This window comes from Squalius cephalus (genome assembly GCF_949319135.1).
Source record: "Squalius cephalus genome assembly, chromosome: 23".
Taxonomy (NCBI): Eukaryota; Metazoa; Chordata; class Actinopteri; order Cypriniformes; family Leuciscidae; genus Squalius; species Squalius cephalus.
Window position 1 is genome coordinate 17,637,460 of NC_137144.1, and position 20,985 is coordinate 17,658,444.

General features: G+C 35.2%; 1 protein-coding gene across 1 annotated transcript in view; it reads right to left on the bottom strand.

Moving 5' to 3' along the window:
* Positions 1 to 20,985, bottom strand: part of galnt18a (UDP-N-acetyl-alpha-D-galactosamine:polypeptide N-acetylgalactosaminyltransferase 18a) — a 53,965-nt gene that overhangs the window by 24,609 nt on the left and 8,371 nt on the right. Inside the window, exons 2-3 of the mRNA XM_079859484.1 lie at positions 2,253 to 2,445; positions 1,626 to 1,792 (exon numbers count right to left, since the gene is read on the bottom strand). Coding sequence (XP_079715610.1) covers positions 1,626 to 1,792; positions 2,253 to 2,445 — 360 coding nt within the window. The remainder of the gene's footprint in view (positions 1 to 1,625; positions 1,793 to 2,252; positions 2,446 to 20,985) is intronic.

Below are 20,985 nucleotides of genomic sequence, written 5' to 3' on the forward strand. Positions count from 1 at the left end.
ATTTGCCATAGGTCTGTGATATTTGGAGTCTTCACCGCTGTCTGCTGGTGATTACTCCCCTCCCATCTGTCTCCCGTGCTGTTTGTTTTTATTAGAGAGAAAGCCATCATCCTGCCTCACCATGGCAACCAGATGGTGTGACGTGGGGCCACTGCCAATCTGTGAGAGAATGAAATGTCCAAACCTCTGTACCTCACGTTAACCCCCCCTGCCCCCTCGCTATACCCCACACACGCAGAGTAAAAGGTCACTGTAGCATAACCACTGTGAAGTCATTATTCTGGAAAAAAACAAATACTCTAGAGGTGACTGAGAGCAAATAAAAAGCTTTACTTTCTGATGTGCCTGAGATAAACCCACCTCAGTGGTGTACTTTAGCCCACAACACAGCAGTTATCTTCAGAAAATAATCATTCTTAAGCAAGTAGTCTACACCAGGGGTTTTCAAACATTTTAATGTGAAGGAAAAACAAATCATTGATCCCCTTGCTAAAATATAAAAGCATATATATATATATATATATATATATGTATACAGACCCTTTTATACTGTGTGTGAAATATGATCAGTTCAATACTACATGTAGATATCTGTTTTATTTTTTGAAATGTTTTAAATACTTAATTGTTATCACTTTTACTAATATAAAAATATATATCTGTAATATAAAAAACAATCTGTATAATGTATATATATATATATATATATATATATATATCATATTTTAACTTGTATTACATTGACAGTGTATCTTATATTTAATAATATTATATAATATTAAAATATTGCCTGTAAAATAATTATAATTAATTAAAATATTATAGAATATTATTAACAATAATTATTATTAATATCTTTAAAACTTTCAAAAAATATTTTTACTTTTAGGTCACTGTCTCGTATATATTTTATATGATGATTATGTAATAATAAAAAATGATCTCTGAAATATTAATTATTATTGACAATTGCCATTCACATTTACATTCACATTTACATGTATGCATTTGGCAGACGCTTTTATTCATTATTATTTATTTTATTAAGTTGACGGCATATATTTTTCCACCACTATTAATGTGAACAGAAAATGATTTGTGTAACAAATGTATTTGCTAAAGCAGCTTTACAGAAAATGTGCAAGTAAAATGTAAAAATAGTGAGGAAAAACCTTTATTATATATAATAATAAAACATTATTTTTATGCATTTTTATGTATACAAACCCATTTATACTGTATGTGCTTTTATAATGTCCTTGCAGGTTAATAAAAGCTACTTAAATGTCCTAATCAAACTAAGGCATTGCTTATTCTAAGCCCTGTCTGTGAAACCAGGCCATAATGTGCAAGTTGGCACACTGCCTTAAATAAAGATTTTACTTGATTAAACTGGTTGCTACAAGACCAGAACCAAAAAAGTCTTGCTTCAGACGCCAAAGCTGCTGCCCATAATCCCCTAGTCTTATCATGTTACAGACCTCAGATATCCTTTCCACATGAATCCACATTCATATGCATTATTCATCGTAATCTGTCATACAAGAATCAATCCCCACTGAAGGAGCCCCTGTCTGCCTCTGGCAAATCAAAAAAGCAATGCTGGGGCAGCAACAGACCCTCACCGTTGTTGCTGTTGTCATCCACGAGGATTATCTCCTTGAGCAAGTGAGAGGGCGTACGATGGATCACCGAATGAACGGAACGCAGGATGACCGACAGCGCCTCATTCATAAAGATGAAGATGATGCTGACTTGGGGTAGACTGGAGGGGTATGAGATGTTTCTGCACCTGCAGGAGGATAAAAACAAACATAAATAGAGGATCACACACCTGGAAGAGAAGTCTTTCCATGATTAAATATCTTATTTTTCTTCATAAAAACGTATGTTACAATTTATATACATACTGTTTCATATCATTTTCTGTATGCATATGCATTTATTCTTGGTTTATCAGTCAACTGTCTATGACAACTGCCTGATATAAAATATATAAAATAAAATTCTAAACTATTTTATTGTTTAACTTTCGATTAGGTTTTATTGACCAGACTGTGACCAGGAAACTATTTATTTAATTTTTTTAAAAAAAGGTCTGATGATTTATGAGGAAATCTGCATATCTTCACTTCTTCTAAGTGTTTATTTGTTTTGTTCACCATGACCAAAATGATACAGGAAAATCAATGTTTGCAAAAGAACAAAGGGTGAATGCATTTACAGTATGCTAATAAGAGTGATTCATTCACCCGTCTGGCCTGAGGTCTGGGATGGCTCTGTCTAGAGAAAGCCTGTCGCTGAGGTAGCCGTTGTAACCGTAGTACTGGAACTTCTTCAGGGCCACCTTGCGGCTCTCTGGGCCGAGGTCGTGACCCCAGCGTGCAAAAAGAGAGTCTGAGAGGGACATGTCGGCTGTGTCGTCTGCATCTTTTAAAGGTTTCTCTAGAAGTTCAGACAAAAAGAACAGTGTTAGCAGTGTAAGCCCAGAGGCTTCTGGGTAAGGGTGGTCAACACCCTGTTTACTCATGCTGAGTTTGTAAAATCAAATAATGTACAAATTGCAAATAATTCATAAACTACAATAACAATCATTTATTTAACAATCTTATTAAAGGAGCTGTATGTAAGATTGTGGCCAAAACTGGTACTGCAATCACTGTATCCCCTCCCCCTCCCCCCTGACTCGAGGTTGCCAGATATGTTGCAGGATCCAGCAGGAACGTAGGCTGCTACAAGGAGCTGCAGCTGTGGTAACTAGAGCAGAGCTGGCAACCCGGATGCCGAAACACTACTGACTTCGTGATTGGTAGATAGGCAGAGGGTGGAGCATCAGGCCAAAACACAAGATGACAACATCAACATCAGTTGAGGGCTGCAACTTCACTTTTTAAATGACAATATCCTGGCCGTACTACTGTTGTCAGTGATATAAGTATTTGAAATGAACATGATTTCTTAATGTCTAGTGACATATCAGGGCCATTTTATGATTAATTGAAATACATTTCTTACATACAGCTCCTTTAATTTTCAACATTTTATGTTTTAATATTTTAATTATTTTATTATTAGAATTAGTATTATTGCTCTAGCTGTTAAATAATAATTTAAATATTTACAAAGTATTATTATTATTATTATTCATACATATTTAAATATTTGTTTTTATATAACTATTTAAAGTATTATTATTTTATTATTATTCAATAACAACCGTAATAATAATAATAATAGTATAAATTATAATAACAACCGAAATAGTATTCATAATAATTGACATATTCAATAATAATAATAAATATTATTAATATTAATGCATATATATTAACAATGCCATAAAACAATACATTCTAATATAATTAAACATATCACACACACACAAATCAATCAATCAATCAATCATTTATTTATAAAGCACATTTAAAAACAACCAAAGTTGACCAAAGTGTTGTACAATGAATGAATGAATAAATAAAATAAAATAAATAAATAAATAAATAAATAACTAGTATGAGGAACAAAATGAAAAAAATACCATGTTTTTTTTAAAACATGATACTATAAGGTAACATCATGTGTTTTTACTATGTACCATGGTAAATCCATATTTTTTGGACATGTGACAATATCATACCTGGGAGTACTATATACAACGGCATAATTTAATACTATGGTATTATGGTACGATAACACCATACTTTACAATGGAAGACAGCCAGTTGCAGTTTGGAAACTATTGCCACGAAAAATTATGATTCCATTACTTCTGTAACTTCCATTCATCAACTTGGAGATCCCATCAAGGTCTTGAGGAAAGCTAATTCTTCTTGCAGAAACTCTCCATCGAGCTGCACAGACAGCAAATATCTACCTTCCACTACATCAAATTCAAAAGCTAAGAAAATATGACAGGTTGTTGAAATATGACTGCTGAGTATGCAGATAGAACAGAGGGAAAGAGCCCTGGCAATGCTCAAAGAATGATGAAAGGCCAATGGAGGTAATTAAGGAATGCTAATTAACAGCAGAGGTTATTTAATTACAGCCACTGCATAGAGCTGGTCTGGTGAGAATCATTCATCTTTGCCACTGACAGTTTGAAACCAACTTCACAGCAGAATACACTGCTTTCACAAACTATAAACGCCTTTTAAGGGGCTGTCGTGTAAACATTCCATTTTAGGCTGCCAATCTGATGGTAATCTTTACACTTTTTATTTCTAGCTTACTTTGTGACCATTATCTTTTTTTCAATTATTTCCAAACAGCATCAGCGATCTCAACATAGGACTGTGGCTCGAATTAGTCAAATAGAAGTCTAGGCATTCGCCTTGAGAGTCACTTTTACAGTAAAATAGAGCTTAGCCTCGTTCCAGATAGTACCATAGTAGCCTACATTCAAATAGAGCCAACAAAAAACAGGCCACAACGTTTTACTGGCTGGGAATCAAGCTGCAAGATGAATAACAGTATTTGTGGTCCAAAAAGCCTCCATTATTGTGTTTAGAAGTTCAGTTCACCATGTGCTTCAGGTAGTCTCAACATGACCACACTGATATGCAGAGTAAATACTCTAAATAGGTGTCCTCTGTCGTTGCGCTCAAAATGACTTTAGATTCAGACGATAATCAATGCAGTTTCAATGACACTGTTGTTTTGTATCACGCTAAGAAAAGAGGAGAGAGTCAAACAGAGACTGAACTAACTGCAGAACCTGACAGATCAGTGGGAGTAGGTTGAAAAAAAGGGATATTTTCTTCATATGATGTGAACAAAAGGAAGAATACTTTAAAGTTTGCTTATATAGTACCTACTGTGATATTCATTTTAGCCTTGTCTTCTGAAAAGCAGTAGGTATTTGGAAATCACACTGATAATAATTTAATTACATACAGAAATGCTAAGCAACAAGCCAACTAAAGTTAGGGACTGAACATGCTAAAATTAACTTAGCCATTCATTTTCTTTAAAGAGGTGGTATAATGCGCTTTTCACAAGATGTAAAATAAGTCTCTGATGTCCCCAGAGTGTGTATGTGAAGTTTTAGCTCAAAATACCCCACAGATATTTTTATATAGCATGTTTAAGTTGTCACTTTTTGAGGGTGAGAAAAAACGCACAGTTTTTGTGTCTGTCCCTTTAAAAGCAAATGAGCAGCTGCTCCCGGCACAGGGGGCGGAGCATCAATAGCTCGTGTCCTTTTACTTCACACAGACATGCACTGAAAATTTCAAAAACTTTTAGCCTTTTATGTTCAAACCGGAGTCAGAAAGATGGAGAGACTCAAGAAGAAGTGACAACATGTAGACAACATTTCTGAATGGTTAGTTGATGAATTTAGGTAGCTTATGTGTAGTGATCTTCTAGTCAGCATATTTTGTCTTGATAATCTATAAATCAAGTTCCCGGGGGCGGGGTTTATGTAAATTTTAGGGTTAGTGATGATGTCACTAACCCGGGAGGAATGTTCTGTAGTCCCTACCAGCCGTTTGTTGTAGTCCTTAAAAAAATGATTTCTTTAAAAGAAAATATCTCCCTTTGCTTTGAACTTTGAGCGTCGTAACTTTGCAGATGTTGTTTATGCTCAAACAGCAACATTACACACTAACTCAAGTTAGAAAAGTGAAATCATATTCAACCACCCCTTTAAATCATCACCCTTTCTGACATTTTGTTCTTATTTTTGTTTGGAATAAATACAGGTTAAAAATGTATACTTGTGAAAATCAAATGTTATGGATAGGTTCCAACTGGGCTAATTACCTATTATTCTATATTATATCACAATAGCTCCTCTAACCCAACAGACCCTCTAGGTGCCTTTATATTATTATCATCATCATCAAATAAATACGCATTTTTTCATCATCATAAACTTTGCACACAGAAATACAATAATATAAAACATATAAAATAAATATATAATACATAAAATAATTATAAAACAAAAACAATCCTACAAATTAACAACTTTACAACCCTACTTTGTCAAAGCAGTATGAAATAAATTGCTAATAAAAATATTAGGCCTAATTCTTGCCAAAGTAGTACTAAGATGGTCTTTACTCACCAAATATCGAGCTAATTATAATCAAGTCCACAAAAATTAATACATATTTTTCCACCATCATGCACTTTTCCCCCTTTATATTAATTAATTAATTTATGATTTGACACCATCAGCAGCAATGGCTATATTCATGGCAAAATCAACATTCTTTCAATTCTAAAAAACTATTATGATTACAATATATATTTTTTAATAATATTAAATTCTTATTTTTCTTGATCACACAATTTGCACCCAGCAAAACAATATAAAATCAAAAATAGAAAATAAATATTTAAATAGCAACATTTAAAAGACATATAGCTTTGCAACGACCTCATGCAGTGACAAAAATGCAATTGTTTTTAATGCGATAACATTTTCAAACTACTGTTAAAAAGTGAAGACTTATTCAATGCAGTATGAAATAAGTGACTAATAAAAATATTCATGCTTGCCGAAGAAGTACTAACATGGCCTTTACTCAGCAAATAGAGCCAGTCCACAAAAACTATAAGCTCATTTTACAAGGTTGTTTGAAATCAATTATTATAATCCTTAACCGCTGTGCTCAGTAAAGTTGATGAGACAAACCCCTGCACTACACACCATGCATGTACTTACAGCCCCGATTGTTACTAGATTAAGTTCTCACTGCTAAGTAAATGACTTTTTCATCTCTTTGGCTATCAACAATATAAAAAAACACTAAGCTACAGATTAAATATTTAAAAAAGGGTAGCAGAATCAAGGCAGTATTTCCATTAAAAATATCTCTTTACTACCAAAACCTGGCTTTCTTTTTTATCTGTGGAATGCAAGAGAAATTTTTGAAGGCCAATCTTTTCAATATAATGAAAAACAACGAGGACTGGGACTGTGAAGCTTCAAAATGACAGAAAAGCACCATTAAAGCATCATAACAGTGGTGCAACCATATTACAAGTCTTCCGAAGTCATATGCTATATAGCTTTGAGAGAGAACTATTCCTTTAAAACACAGCTAGAAGAAAGGATTGATGTTGTGAGAGAAATATAGTAGGAAGGATCCAATCCAAAAGAAAGTAGTTTCTCCTTTTAAAATGCAAAGCCTGGGGAGGGTTGCGTCACAACGGACGGCTAGCATTTCTGACCTCGTCTGTGGCATGCCGTCTGACTGTCAGTGCCAGCTCTATGGAGCGAATGTAAAACAAGACACCCAGCATGTAACCCAAACTATTGAAGAGCGCATGCAAACAGCCTGCAAATGCAAAAACATCATGTCCTTCTGACATTTCGGAGAATCTCTTTGCCACAAATGAAGGGTTCACATGAGCGCACATGTCACTTGTGGTTTGTGTGCATGTGTATTTTTCTGAAGAGGTCTGAGGATGACTCTGACTCACAGACCCAAGACGACATCGAAAGCCAAAATATGAGAGCATTCACATGACCCTAATGAGTTACATAGCTGACCTAATGTTTTACTGTCAAATCCATACAGACTGATGAGACACTAAATCTTTAAAACTGTCTGGGAAGCTTTATTCAAAGCTTTCATTATTTTAGTACTTTTCAAATATACTTTATGTAAAGATTTTTATTGTTTTATTGTTTTAAGAGACAGATTTTCGACCATTTAAAGTGAAATAACTATTTAAACGAACACTATATTTGTAAAGTGATTTTTAAAAAAATTGTATAAATTCTAAATTTATCATGACAAACTTCTTTTATTTTTCAAAAAGTTAGCGTACTTGCTTACCAAGAAGACAAAAGACAAGTGTAAAATAATGCATGCTTGAGAGGAGTATAAAATATATATAAAATGAATATAAACTATATCTAAAATAAATGTATATTATATAAAATAATTCTGCAAAATAGCTGAAATAAAATAAAACAAATATTAGATGATATCTAAAATGAGAAATGTTGCCTTGAAATCAAATAAGTTTAAAGGGATGGTTCGGAGTAAAATCAACCTAGGGTCCTTTGCACCATGACCTCGAGCCAAACACCCCCCATAGAAGCCTTTTTCCTTTGGTTAAACAATATTAAAGATAGAGCTTTCCTTATGCATCGCTTTCTGCCAGGACTTTTACGTGCTTTTCCCAAACCACTGAAGTGACGTCGACGTCCGGGTTAGCAGTGGCATGAGCCGTCAGGCAAGTGTTATTTAAATAAACTCCTGATGTACAAACTTTCCAATGCCTATGAGTACAGAACCTATTTGTACTACTAGAAGTTTGGTACCATTCTGGGCATTACTAGTGGGGTAATTTAGGAGATACATCATAAGATCCATTAGCGCCTGCACTAAACCATCTGGCTGATTTCTCTAAATAAGCTCTAACTTTAATAATGTTCAACCAAAGGAAAAAAGGCTTCTATGGGGGTTGTTTGGCTTGAGGTCATGGTGCAAAGGACCCTATAGGTTGATTTTACTCTGAACAATCCCTTTAAGTACAGTACAAAAATGAATAAAACTGAAATAAAAATAAATGAAAGCTTAATAGAAATAAAAAAAAAATTTGGCAAAAGCACAAAATCACTACAACTTTAAAGTCCCCCTGCAGTCAATAAAATTTTATAAAGGTATTAGTAAACGATACACAATGACAAGTGGAATTATTGGTTAAATGCAGCCATATATGTTTGAACCAGAAACTGATTCAGAAGAGAGTGAATCATACAGGGTCGCCTAAAAGTCGATGTATCAGAATGATAATGCATTTATGTTTCGCTCTCTACAACGTAGGACACGTGACGGTAATTAATATGATTAGCCTTTGGCTTGACTTCGTTCTATCTCAAACAGCTAATAATGTGTTACATATACCATGTTCCCCCGTTCGCATCTCAGAGTCAGGCAGCTTTGAGTTAGAAACGCTTTGAACAGAACGTCAGTGAAGAAAGGCATATAGTTCATAACATTGTAATATACATAATTTACATAATTCACCCACTATATTGTTACATACTCGATTTTACCTGTCCCTTCTTAAAGGTGTTCTTGCGTTCACTGTGGACAAATCCTGGTCCGCACGTTGACGGGATTGGTTACATGTTTGTGACATCAGAAACACCAGTGATTTCAAACCGCGTTTTTGAGACTCTTTAGATCACTTCAGTTTTAAGGAGAAAATACTCAGCAATGGTGTTGACTGACTAATTTGCACATGGTTTGTCTTAAAGCATATTAAAAACACCACATAGATGTATAAACAATATTAAAAACTCTTTAAAGGAGAACTCGGCAACTCTAGCGAACTCTAGTCACTTCTTCGCTGATTTTTCCTTTGTTGTCGCATGTTTTCCCCACGAGCTCCCCCTACAGCTGTGGGGGGGAGTATATTTCACAACACGGTCGTAAAAAACTCACTTGCGGCGGCCTCCTCCCCCTCTCTACAGCTGCTCATGTGCGTTTGTTTTGATCGGAGCAAGCCAACTGTATCGTGTGGAGCTATGTCTACCGAGGTGGGTAATCTGGTAATACATGCGTGTGTGTTTATGTCGAATTGCCGTAAAGCAATTCGTGTTTCGCGCTCGTTCTCGCTTCTCACGAGACTTCCAATTTCTATCTTGCCGGTGTGGTGAATAATCCGGTCACTTCGGTGAGATGAGTCCGGGCGTAGGACCCCAGTAGTATGCCAGTAGTATGCCTGATCTAAATCTGTTCTTGTCTAAACTGTTAATAAGAAAAATAGTAGGCTAATATACACAAATAAACATTATTTTATGGCTCTTTTAATAAATAAAAGTGTACTTGTAACATATTGCGCTGATTATTATATTGCGCTGATTATTGCTATAAAAAATAATGACAATTATAATTGCATTACGAATTGCTGTGAATACGGTAAGGCAGTATCAGTGCAGTATAAGCTCAGGTAATGCTCATAGCACGATCATCGGATAACGTTAGCTGTATGCTATGCTATTATCTAAACTAACTAAAAAAGCACACTAGAAATGTTTAATGTTAAAAGAAAAACGAGAAATGTTTAATTTCACAATCTATAGCTTCGGTTAAATACTAGTATATGAAACGTATAATTTAAAATACATTAATCGTTATACAAACGTCTTCTATAATAAAATGATTTTGTATGATTTGTAACCAGGCACTAAAGCGATTACCCATAAAACGTGCTTTGAGCCAATCGGATTGCTTGGGTCCTACGCCCGGACTCATTACACCGAGTGACCGGATTATTCACCACACCGGGACGGTAGTCCCCAAGTTGCAAGGTTGGTTTTCCGCCTGGGAACGCTGGGGGGAGCGGGGAAAGTCACCAATATCACCAGAATAGGTTGTTTAACCATCCAAATGAATTCTAGACAGTTTTATTAAGTTAAAAAAGTTACCAAGTTCTCCTTTAAAATTCAAAATAAAAATAGTATAATAAATACTATGATAGTAATTAACAACACAGCTGTACCATGTTTTCAGATATATTAATAAATATTTAAAAATCATTAAATATAAATGATTTATTTTCTAATCCATTTAATTTGTTAGTAGACAAACAAAGAGTGAAAAGTGCATTTTAAAAGAGTTATTTCAGAAAGTACACAGGACCAAAGTTACCCATAGTTATCCCCATAGAACACCCGTAATAAATAATGCATGTTTTCCACCTGCACCTCCTAAGATACATTAATTATGTGAAGATGCAACAATAGTTTTAAAGCTCTGACGTCATTAACTTGCTGTAAGAAAAGAAGTGCATGACTAAGAGGTAACAGGATACTCTACTTGATTAAATTAGCCAGTAGTGCACGGCTCTAAGTGAGGTGAGACAACGATTTTTTCACACTGTCTAAAAAGTTTTTTAATATACCGTGAATAAATGATGCAATTCTACATGCACAGTCCACTGTCTTGAAAATTTCATGCAGCAATTTAGACCATTGGACAATGTAAACAGCTCTAAACACACTTCTGTTTATTGTTTGTAGCACCACAGACCAATTTCGTTCAAGTTATTATGCCAGTGCAAATATTTGGCACAGACATGATCATAAAACAGTTTATTGCTTTCTGTCAATGCAGTGTATTTTAATCCAAATAGCTCTTGTATTTCAACACATGTGAAAGTCTCTCTTGCTGTTTTGCACATATTTCAGTGCCGGATCGTCTCTCTGCACACTAACAGCGTCATTATACATTCAGGCCGGTCAAGAGCTGCTAGAAAAGCTTCACATTGCAGAACAAAATGACCAGATGCCCAAAGCCATTTCCACAAGCTGTACTACACAGCAAGAGCATCTGTAACCATGACAGATAGTGCTGTGAATGGCTCTGAAATGCTCCATCAATTCTGGTATTACTCGTTGCATAAGGGGTCTTTTAGATAGCATTCTTGGATATATTATTCCATACACACCGCATTCTTGGATATATTATTCCATACACACCATATTTTGTAAAGCCTTAGTTATTCCACGACCATCATACCTTCAACGTTATTAACGGATTTGTATATTTATAGCACTTTTGTATTATACTTGTATTACTTATATTTCATGTCGATACGTGTATTTCCTTATAGATTCAAAAGTTTATAGAGTCAGTAAAATGTTTTTGAAAGAATGTTCACCAGCAACATTACTCCAGTTTTCAGTGTCACATGATCCTTCAGAAATTAAAAAGTAAAATAAAATAATATATAAATAAAAATCTTATAACTGTACAATGACGAGCTTGAATTCACTTTTTAGCCACGTTTGTATTTCCACAAAAAAATAGTTATTAAGCCATATATCTTTTGCTGTAGTGTGTCAGTAGGAAATATAAGTTTACATTTCCAAACATCCTTTTTGCCATTAATTGTAATAATCCAGTGAGATTTTTGTATGTACAAGGAGTCTGACAACAGCTGATATGATCTGATCTCACCATCATCGAGTCCATCGTGTAAATAACCAGCTTAAAACCCTTTTTTTCACTGAAAATACTAACGTTCCTAAGATTTTTCCACAGTACTGTATATATGCAGACTCCTGTGCTATCTAATATGTTCATGCCACTTTGCGTTTCCTGGATCTCATAGACCTGTTATCTGGCTTCCTCCCTTTTCATTACACAGTTTTCAAAGTAGACTAATTATACTGATATGGGTCAGACCGACCTTATTCCCCTCAAAGCGATTAGGCCTATATTAAGCACATATTTCTGATGAAAGACATGAGAAGTTAGCAAGCACTCAGCGAAATTTATGTTTCCGATATGTTTGTAATTACTTCTGCCCTTTCCAAAGAGCAAGAGTGAAATCACATTTAATTGTTGATTTCTTATGCATATTTCTTACACAATGGCCACTGGAATATTTTAGAGCTTCCCTTGCTGAAAATTTAAAAAATACACAATTCTTCCATCATAATAATTAAACTAATGTTATTTCCAAGCAAGTAGAAACCTGCATGCATTAATATAGGATATTAGTGGTGTAACGATACCCTCATGTCACGATTCGATACATATCACGATACTGAACTCACGATATGATATTATTGCGATGCTCTAAGACACAGGTGTCAAACTCAGTTCCTGGAGGGCCACAGCCCTACAGAGTTTTGTTCCAACCCTGCTTCAACACACACACACCTGCAGTTTTCAAATAAGCCTGAAGGACTTGATTAGCTGATCAGGTGTGTTTAATTAGGGTTGAAGCTAAACTCTGCAGGGCTGTGGCCCTCTAGGAACTGAGTTTGACACCCCTGCTCTAAGACATATGGTGAAAGGTTAACAAAAAATTTACTGTTGATTAAAATGGTTAAATTTGGTATTACATTGTGGGTGTAAATGAATAGGCTTGGACTTGGTGCTGGTAACCCAATGCACAGGACAATGTTGACACCAGAATGAAAATATTCATGATTCTGAAGCTGAAAATACAGAATTATTTTAAATGAATTGCACTCTGTCACTGACTAGATATATTTAAAATAATGTAGTCTACTTTTTACTGGTAACATAAGATATTTGGCATTATCAGGACCTACAAATATGACCCCATTGCATTATTATACATTATATTCAACATTATATATAGTAGTTTAATATCATACTACTGACACTAAAACTCTGAAACTTGAATTTTTTCTCACACAGTAATTTTCATTTTGGATGAACTATTCACAATACATATTGTCACTATCCACGATACATATTGTTGCATTTTGGTATTGCCATATATTGTGACATGATATTGTTACAACCCTATAGAATATGCAATATTAGGTGTACACTTAGTCATTTTAACGATTTAAATGCAGCTGATTCACTTTATTTATTAAGATTAATATTTCCAGAAAAACTCATGGAGATTTTGGGGTCAGTGAGATCTTTTTTTATTTTTTATTTTTAAAGACGTTTATGATGTTAGAAAATATTTTTAGAATTATATTTAGAATTATATTTTTGAATAAATGCTGTTCTTTTGAACTTTCTGTTTATCAAAGAATCCTAAAAAAAAAGCAGCACAACTGTTTTCAACATTGATAATACATGTTTCTTGAGCACCAAATATTAGAATGATTTCTGAAGGATTGTGATGCTGAAAATTCAGGTTTGCATCACAGGAATAAATTACATTTTGAAATACATTAAAATAGAAAACAGTGATTTTAAATTTCACGATATATTAGCACTGTTTTTACTGTATTTTTGATCAGTAAATGCAGCCTTGGTGAGCATAAGAGACTGTAAGAGGACTAGAGAGGAAAAAGGAAGAAAAACAGTGGGGAAAAGGAGGTTTGGTCTTTAAAACCCAGATATTCATATCCATCTTCCCTGACCATTAATGCCAGACCATAACTGCCAAGCAGCAATTTTATTTATTTATTTTTCTGAGTATAGGACATGAATCCCTTGAAAGTAGGATGGCTACAGGGCTAATGTCCCATCCACCATCATTAAACAATATTGTGTCCTGCGACAGGGCAACCCAAGACCACAGAATGGAGAAACAGAAGGTATGTGTCCTGACAGTTTAAACGCTCCATCTGCACACATTCACCTTCCCCTCCATCACACTCTGTGCAGCTTATGGAACAGGACAGCTTGCTGGCAAACCCAGGAAATATATTTTATTCAATTTCTCTGAGAGTTTTTGCAGCCTTCAGGGGATGGTGACATAGAGAGCAAGTGAGGCTGGATTCAATGACCTGGCTCAGCCTGGAGCCAGAGCCGGTCCTGAGGAGAGCGAAGCAGAACGTGATCCGCCGTCCAGGCCGGCCATCTGTCTGAACACAAGAGAGGCAGAAAATGGGCCACCATTGAGCAATTGCATTGCTAAAGGGTTAGTTCACCCAAAAATGAAAATTCTGTCAGTAATTACTCACCCTCATGCTATTCCAACCCTGTAAAACTTTCATTCATCTTCGGAATACAAATTAAGATATTTTTGATGAAATCTGAGAGCTGGCTCACTCCTTCATAGGCTTCTATGTAATCGATATCTGCCTGCCATCCCAGAAAAGTTAGTTAAGACATCATTAAAATAGTCCAAGTGACTACAGTGGCTCAACCCTAAGTTTATCAAGCGACGAGAATACTTTTTGTGCGCAAAAAAAATAAAAAAAATAAATGACTTTATTTAACTTTTTTTGTTTTTGGCACAAAAAGTATTCTCGTCGCTTGATAAACTTAAGATTGAGCCACTTTAGTCACTTGAACTATTGTAAACACTGTCTTTACTAACTTTCTGGGCCGGCAAGTTTTAATTACATAGAAGCCTTTGGAGGAGTGAGCCAGCTCTCAGATTTCATCAAAAATATCTTAATTTGTGTTCCGAAGATGAACGAAAGTCTTACGGGGTTGGAACAACATGAGGGTGAGTAATTACTGACAGAATTTTCATTTTTGGGTGAACTAACTCGTAATTTCGAGATGAGATCACTTCAATTAAAATGCAGCATTAATGCTATCAAATAATTGGCCTTACGGGATAGTTCACCCAAAAGTGAAAATTCTGTTCATTCATCATTTTCTCACCCTCAAGTTGTTCCAAGCCTGCATGAGTTTCTTTCTTCTGCTGAACACAAACGAAGATAATTTGAAGAATGTCAGTAACCAAACAGTTATTATTGAACAGCTACTATTGAAGTCAATGGGGCCCTAGGCTTGTTTGGCTCCTTCCATTTTTCATTCATTAACATTTATAAAATACTGACAAAACTTCAACTACACAATGTCATTTGAACAACCAGTCAGTACTACTGATCAAAATCTTACAGTTAGTTGACGATGTAGGTGTTTGACTCACTAAAAAAATGTACTCAAGGGTTATTGGTTTAGGAATTGGACCACACAATTTTTACTGTATGTTTTGGATTCACTAAAAAAAACTAGTTCACATGAGTAATTTGTTGAGAAGTCAGACTACAATGGTTGCACTGTATGTTTTTGATTCACTAAAAACAACAGACTCATTCATTCAAGAGTCAGACAGCAGGCTGCTTTTTGATTCATTAAAAGAACCATTTAAAACAAATGAACCATCATTTTGGTTGCTCCATTTATTTTCTCAAAATACATGCCTTTGCAATATGTTCCTTTGCAACCAAAGTTTCAGAAAATGTCTTCCACAAATACAATGGACAGAAGACTGAAACCATCGTACACTGACCCCAATTAGGCACTGAATACAACTGACGACAAATGTACTACTGACATCCTGCTCCTTCAATTAATTGAATCCAAATGTCTACCTCTCAAAATGTCAGGCCTAATCAGATCACATAAAACTGTTAAGAGTGCATAGGTGTTATATTCACAACAGTGGAAATGACCAAGCTGCTAAGTGAACCACTCACTGGTGATGAATGCCATTTTGGCTGCACTTCTCATTAAGAGCTGTTATGTAAGCATCTGCTGGGTTAAAATGTCCTGTGTCGGCGCCATGAGGACAGCAGATGAGACATCCAAGTTGACAGATCCTGTCGCCTTCTTTAAGGCACATTAAATACCCAACTGAAGCTGCAAGACACATAAATTAATAGATCAGACAATGGCCGTGAATGTCCTGGCAACCAAATAATCAATGAATTTTTTATGATCTGCTGTGGGATATATTACACCCGAGTGCATGCTAAGTACCCCACTTGAGAGGCGCGTACCATTACGCAGCAACAAAGTCGGTTTCAATTGGCGTGTTACTATGAATATCCCATCTCCACAAATCTGAAGTGTGTCAGATGTTAGAAGCACTTGATGCCTCCAAGATGCCACTGATGTAACCGAAACGCAATGGTTTCAAACTTCACAGCGACACGTTTGAGCATGTGAATCATACATGTACCAAAGTAAGCCTTACTCAGAGAGACACAGCTAAAACATCACAATCCAAACAGCCCCATTCTATCAGACTGATGATTTACAGTCAAATACTATAGAGACTTAAAAAGATAGTTCTGAGACATTCTGTCATCAATTGCTCACCCTCATGTTATTTCAAACCTGTTTGACTTTCTTTCTTCAGTGGAACACAAAACAAGCTGTTCTTGGAGTATTCATGACAATTACTGATGAAGGAATCATTCTTTGCCGTCAGATATTCTCAATGAATCAGTCTGATTCAATCATTCAGTGAATGATCTGGTTACTGAGTTCAACTTAACACGACACAATGATCCGGTCGGAGCAGTAGTGAAGAATAATGACTTAGATTTCCGTATGTTCCTTACAGAAATTTTATGATGCAGTTTTTATTCATTATGTGTGCATTAAAACTAAACAAGCATGACCTTCCAAATTTCCACAGGAGAAAAAAGCCATCATTTTCAATCAACATTAAGGAGAGTTAAATGGTAACATGAAGTCATTAGGTTTTAAAACAGCATGAAGGAGAGTAAACTGGTTAGCTGACAAATTCAGAATGGGCTCATTGGAAAAATATGCTTCTACCTACATTGTTGCAAAACTCCAAAAACGTACCTATACATACAATTCACTGCAGTTTCCAGCTAATTAACACTAGTGGCAGTAAAAGTTATTCATTTTCACACAAATTATGATTAAAAAAAGACTTTCCACGTAGTTCCTTGCACTATTCTATGCTATGATGACCTCAAAATACTTTGACCATAACGATAGCGTAACGATAACGATTCGGTTATAAAACGATTCTCAATGCATCACGATGCATCTTTTCCTCCAATTCTTTAATTAATAATAATTACTAAATTAATAATCACATCTGGATTTTTTTCATTCAAGCATTCAGGTAAAAAATAATACAGAAATGTAATTATTAATCAAATGTAAAAAATAATTAAATATGTATTAATTACAAATAAATTGATTATTATTAACACTGCAAAAGTTATTTCGTCAAGAGCAGTGAGTGATTCCCTCTTTCCTTTTGTTGCTTGATCAACATAAATAACAGTTTTAAACAGCAGGTTTATTATATTAAGACCTAATTCATAGATCTAATAAAATGTTACACATTAGATTCCCTCAAGCGCACTAAAAACTGAATTCAGAAAACTGAATTCAAGATCGCATGCTGTCTGACAGGCGGCTTCGGCTGTGTGTCAGTCAGCGCAAGTAAAGCAATAAGATCTTTTTTGTGGCTTATTGCGCTTTATAAAATCCTGCACTTTGTTTTCACATTCATGCATGATCTTTTCGTAAAAATCCAAATCGAAACATCAGACAAAAGCAGAGTGGAGTTTGTTTACAATAAATCAGCTCATTAATATGTATTATAGGCCTATTTAATTACATTTTTTAAAAATGCTTTGATGCACCGATGCAAAATCACATCAGCATTGCGATGAATCATTAAGAAAATTATATTCCACACAGCTCTATTGATTTGTAAACTAATACATTTTGACATCAGATTAGCATCACATAACCTGCTCCATATGTTTGTTTTTTCTAATGTAGCGTGGTAGTAAACTTACTCAGTGGCTCACGTGGTACAGCACTGCACTTGAGATGTGAAGTATCACTGCGGTCTGTGATAAGCGCTAGCTTGGTACCACGTACATTAGCCTCTTTAACTGGAGTGTGCTAACAGCCTTTCAAAGCCAAGCCAAAGCTGTCAAACGACACAGCTGCGAGTTCAAGCAACCCTGCAGAGTGTGAACTGGAGGCAGGTCTCACAATTATCAGTTATTCTGGGTAATTAAAACATTTGAGTCACTGGCGATACCTCCATGCTAGCTTGACATGTTAGCTATAGGAAAACTGCCATAATGTTAAAATATATGTAATGGTCTCTCAGAGGTTTTCACTTATAGAATAGCCTACAGCCCACTGTGCTTTCAGCAGAAATGACTTTAAAACTTTTTTGTTGCTAATAATTTGATGGGCCTGCTGGTAAATGCTGGCCATGATGTGCACCACACTGAGCTCAATAACCATCTGTCAAAGCATTTCCTAACCCATTCAAAGAGCTTGTGAATAATCATAATAACTAACAGGACTTTAAGACACTGTAGGGAAGATTGCTGTTCTGAATGGATTCCACACTCTGACACGGACAATTATTCTTTCATTGGCAAAAAGAAAATGGTGGTTCTTTGGGCGATTTTTAATATGTCTTGCTATTAATCCATGACATTGAGCAGTGAATTATTCACGAATTTCAGTTTTTCCACAATCACTTTCTCATTAAAGCAGAGTGCTAAAAGGAATGAATGTTACGCAGAACTAGAAACCTTATCATGTGGGACTAAATTAAGTTAATACAATTATTTCTTTGAGCATGTTTCACAAAGCAAACTTTTAAAAGTCAAAAACTAAAGGCAAAAAGCTGACTGTTATAAAAATATAAATAATGTGATTATTATTGTTATTAATAAAATAATGCTTATTCATATGAGCACAACAGAAATATTTATTTTATTAATAAAATAATGCTATTATTCATATGAGCACAACAGAAAGATTTATTTTGATGATGATAATAATTTTCTGTAAAGCTGCTTTGAAACTATGTATTTTTTTTATTTTTTTTATTTAACCTTTATTTAACCAGGAAAGTCCCATTGAGGTTAAAAACCTCTTTTTCAAGGGAGTCCTGGCCAAGAGGCAGCAAAAACACAATCAATTACATTTATAAAAGTTATACAACACAAATAATTAAAAACATTTACAATTTAAACAGGTCATTTCCGGTTCTCTCAATCTGGACTTAAAAGCATTTAAGGAAATAAGTTCAGATAATTTCAAGTCTAAAAGCACTATACAAAAAAACTTGAATTGAATTAATAATTATCATCAAATTTTTTTTTTTTTACATTTATAATATTGTCAACTAATCTTTATTTGCAGGTTTAAATTAGCCTGGAAATCCAGACCTAAATCTAAAAGATTAATGGTCTGGCGTCGACTAATGAAAATCGCCCAGCTCGAGGGGCGGCACCAAGCATGCATTCGAAAATCTCACTGCACGCAATTGGATAACACTACGACCAATCACAACAATAAACCCCAGCTACCAGCGGAGCTAACCTTATTAGACATTCTCTGATTATACTCTTGCCGTATCCGGTCGGCGAAACAGCAAAAACTTCCTTCTTGCAAAGGAACGATTCGAGCGGCGTCTTCTGTTCCTGTTTTAGATAAAAAGCCAAGTTTTACTCGTTCATTGTAGCGGCCATAGCCATCTTGCAGTGTTTACTAATGACTTTGACGTCACAGCGCTCTCGTCATCTGTTTAGCTCGCCTCTGCCCCGCCTATATCAGATAACCCGATGTGATTGGTGCAGCTCAGATCGAGGGGCATATTTAAAGAGCATTATTATTAGACACCAGAGTAACTCGCTGAGCAAATTCAACTTGTGCTCTCGCGAGAACTCTGGATTACCAGGGTAGGTTTAAATTAGATAATTTAACAATAATAATAACCTAAACCAGAACATAAAATTTAAACATGGTATTTAAAGAAGAAGAATATTTTCAGGCACCCTCTTCCTACCCATAAAACCTTTGTAAATTTTAGCAACAGCTCTGTTCTAAAAATTAATTCAATTCATTTTATTGCACTCACAATCCTTGAATCATGTCAGAGTCTAACCAGTCAGATATCTTGTTTAGCCCTCTGTCCTTGACACCAGTATTACAAAAGGCCACGAAAGCCCATTTTCTTTTTGCTGCATCTTATTAGACTTCCTGTCACACTGATAACATTCACTGGCTTGTATTAAAAACTGTAGAAAATTGAAGGACTAGTAACAAAAAGATGCTCCAAGAAAATTGGGGTCTTTCGGTTGCTTTGAAACTGAACTAGTTAATGCACGCCTTGCACGGCCTTTTGTTCACATGGCCGGCCGTGGGCTGTGCTAGTAATTGCATTAGCAGGTGACCTAGAAGTCGCCAGGACGTTCATACGAGTGAATGTGCGTTCCCGGATGGCCATGTTAATCGTCAGAAGTTCAGAACACCATTAGATACAGGCTACATGGCAGTGAATGTCCCTCAGGTGATATAATGCATTATTATACGTGGGCTCCAAATCTCAAATCTGTGTCTGAACCATTAACAGGCTTTGCATTAAGGCAAGAGTGTTTTTTCCCTCTAGAACAGAATGTTTGTTGATTTCCTTGCAAAATGAATGACTTTGGCCGCATAAATCAAACGTTACAGCTCATTGCCTCTATTTCTACATCCAAAACACAATCCTAGAGAAAAAAAAAAGATGATTACAGCCTCATCCAGCTTCGCCACTTCTGCCAAACAAATAAAAGCAAAAGATGCTCTAGATGAAATTACTGTAGTGACCTTGCAGAAAACACAAAGTGCACTCAAAGGCCAACAATTGCTTGAAAAAAAACCCACAGGGAGAAACACAATTAAGTGACATATTTCGACACATAAATTATTGTGACATTTTGTAGAACAGTGTATTCATGTTCCTAAAGGCCGCATTATATAAGAATAGTACATTTATTAAAATATTTAATTAAATCAAGTACACAATTTGTACATT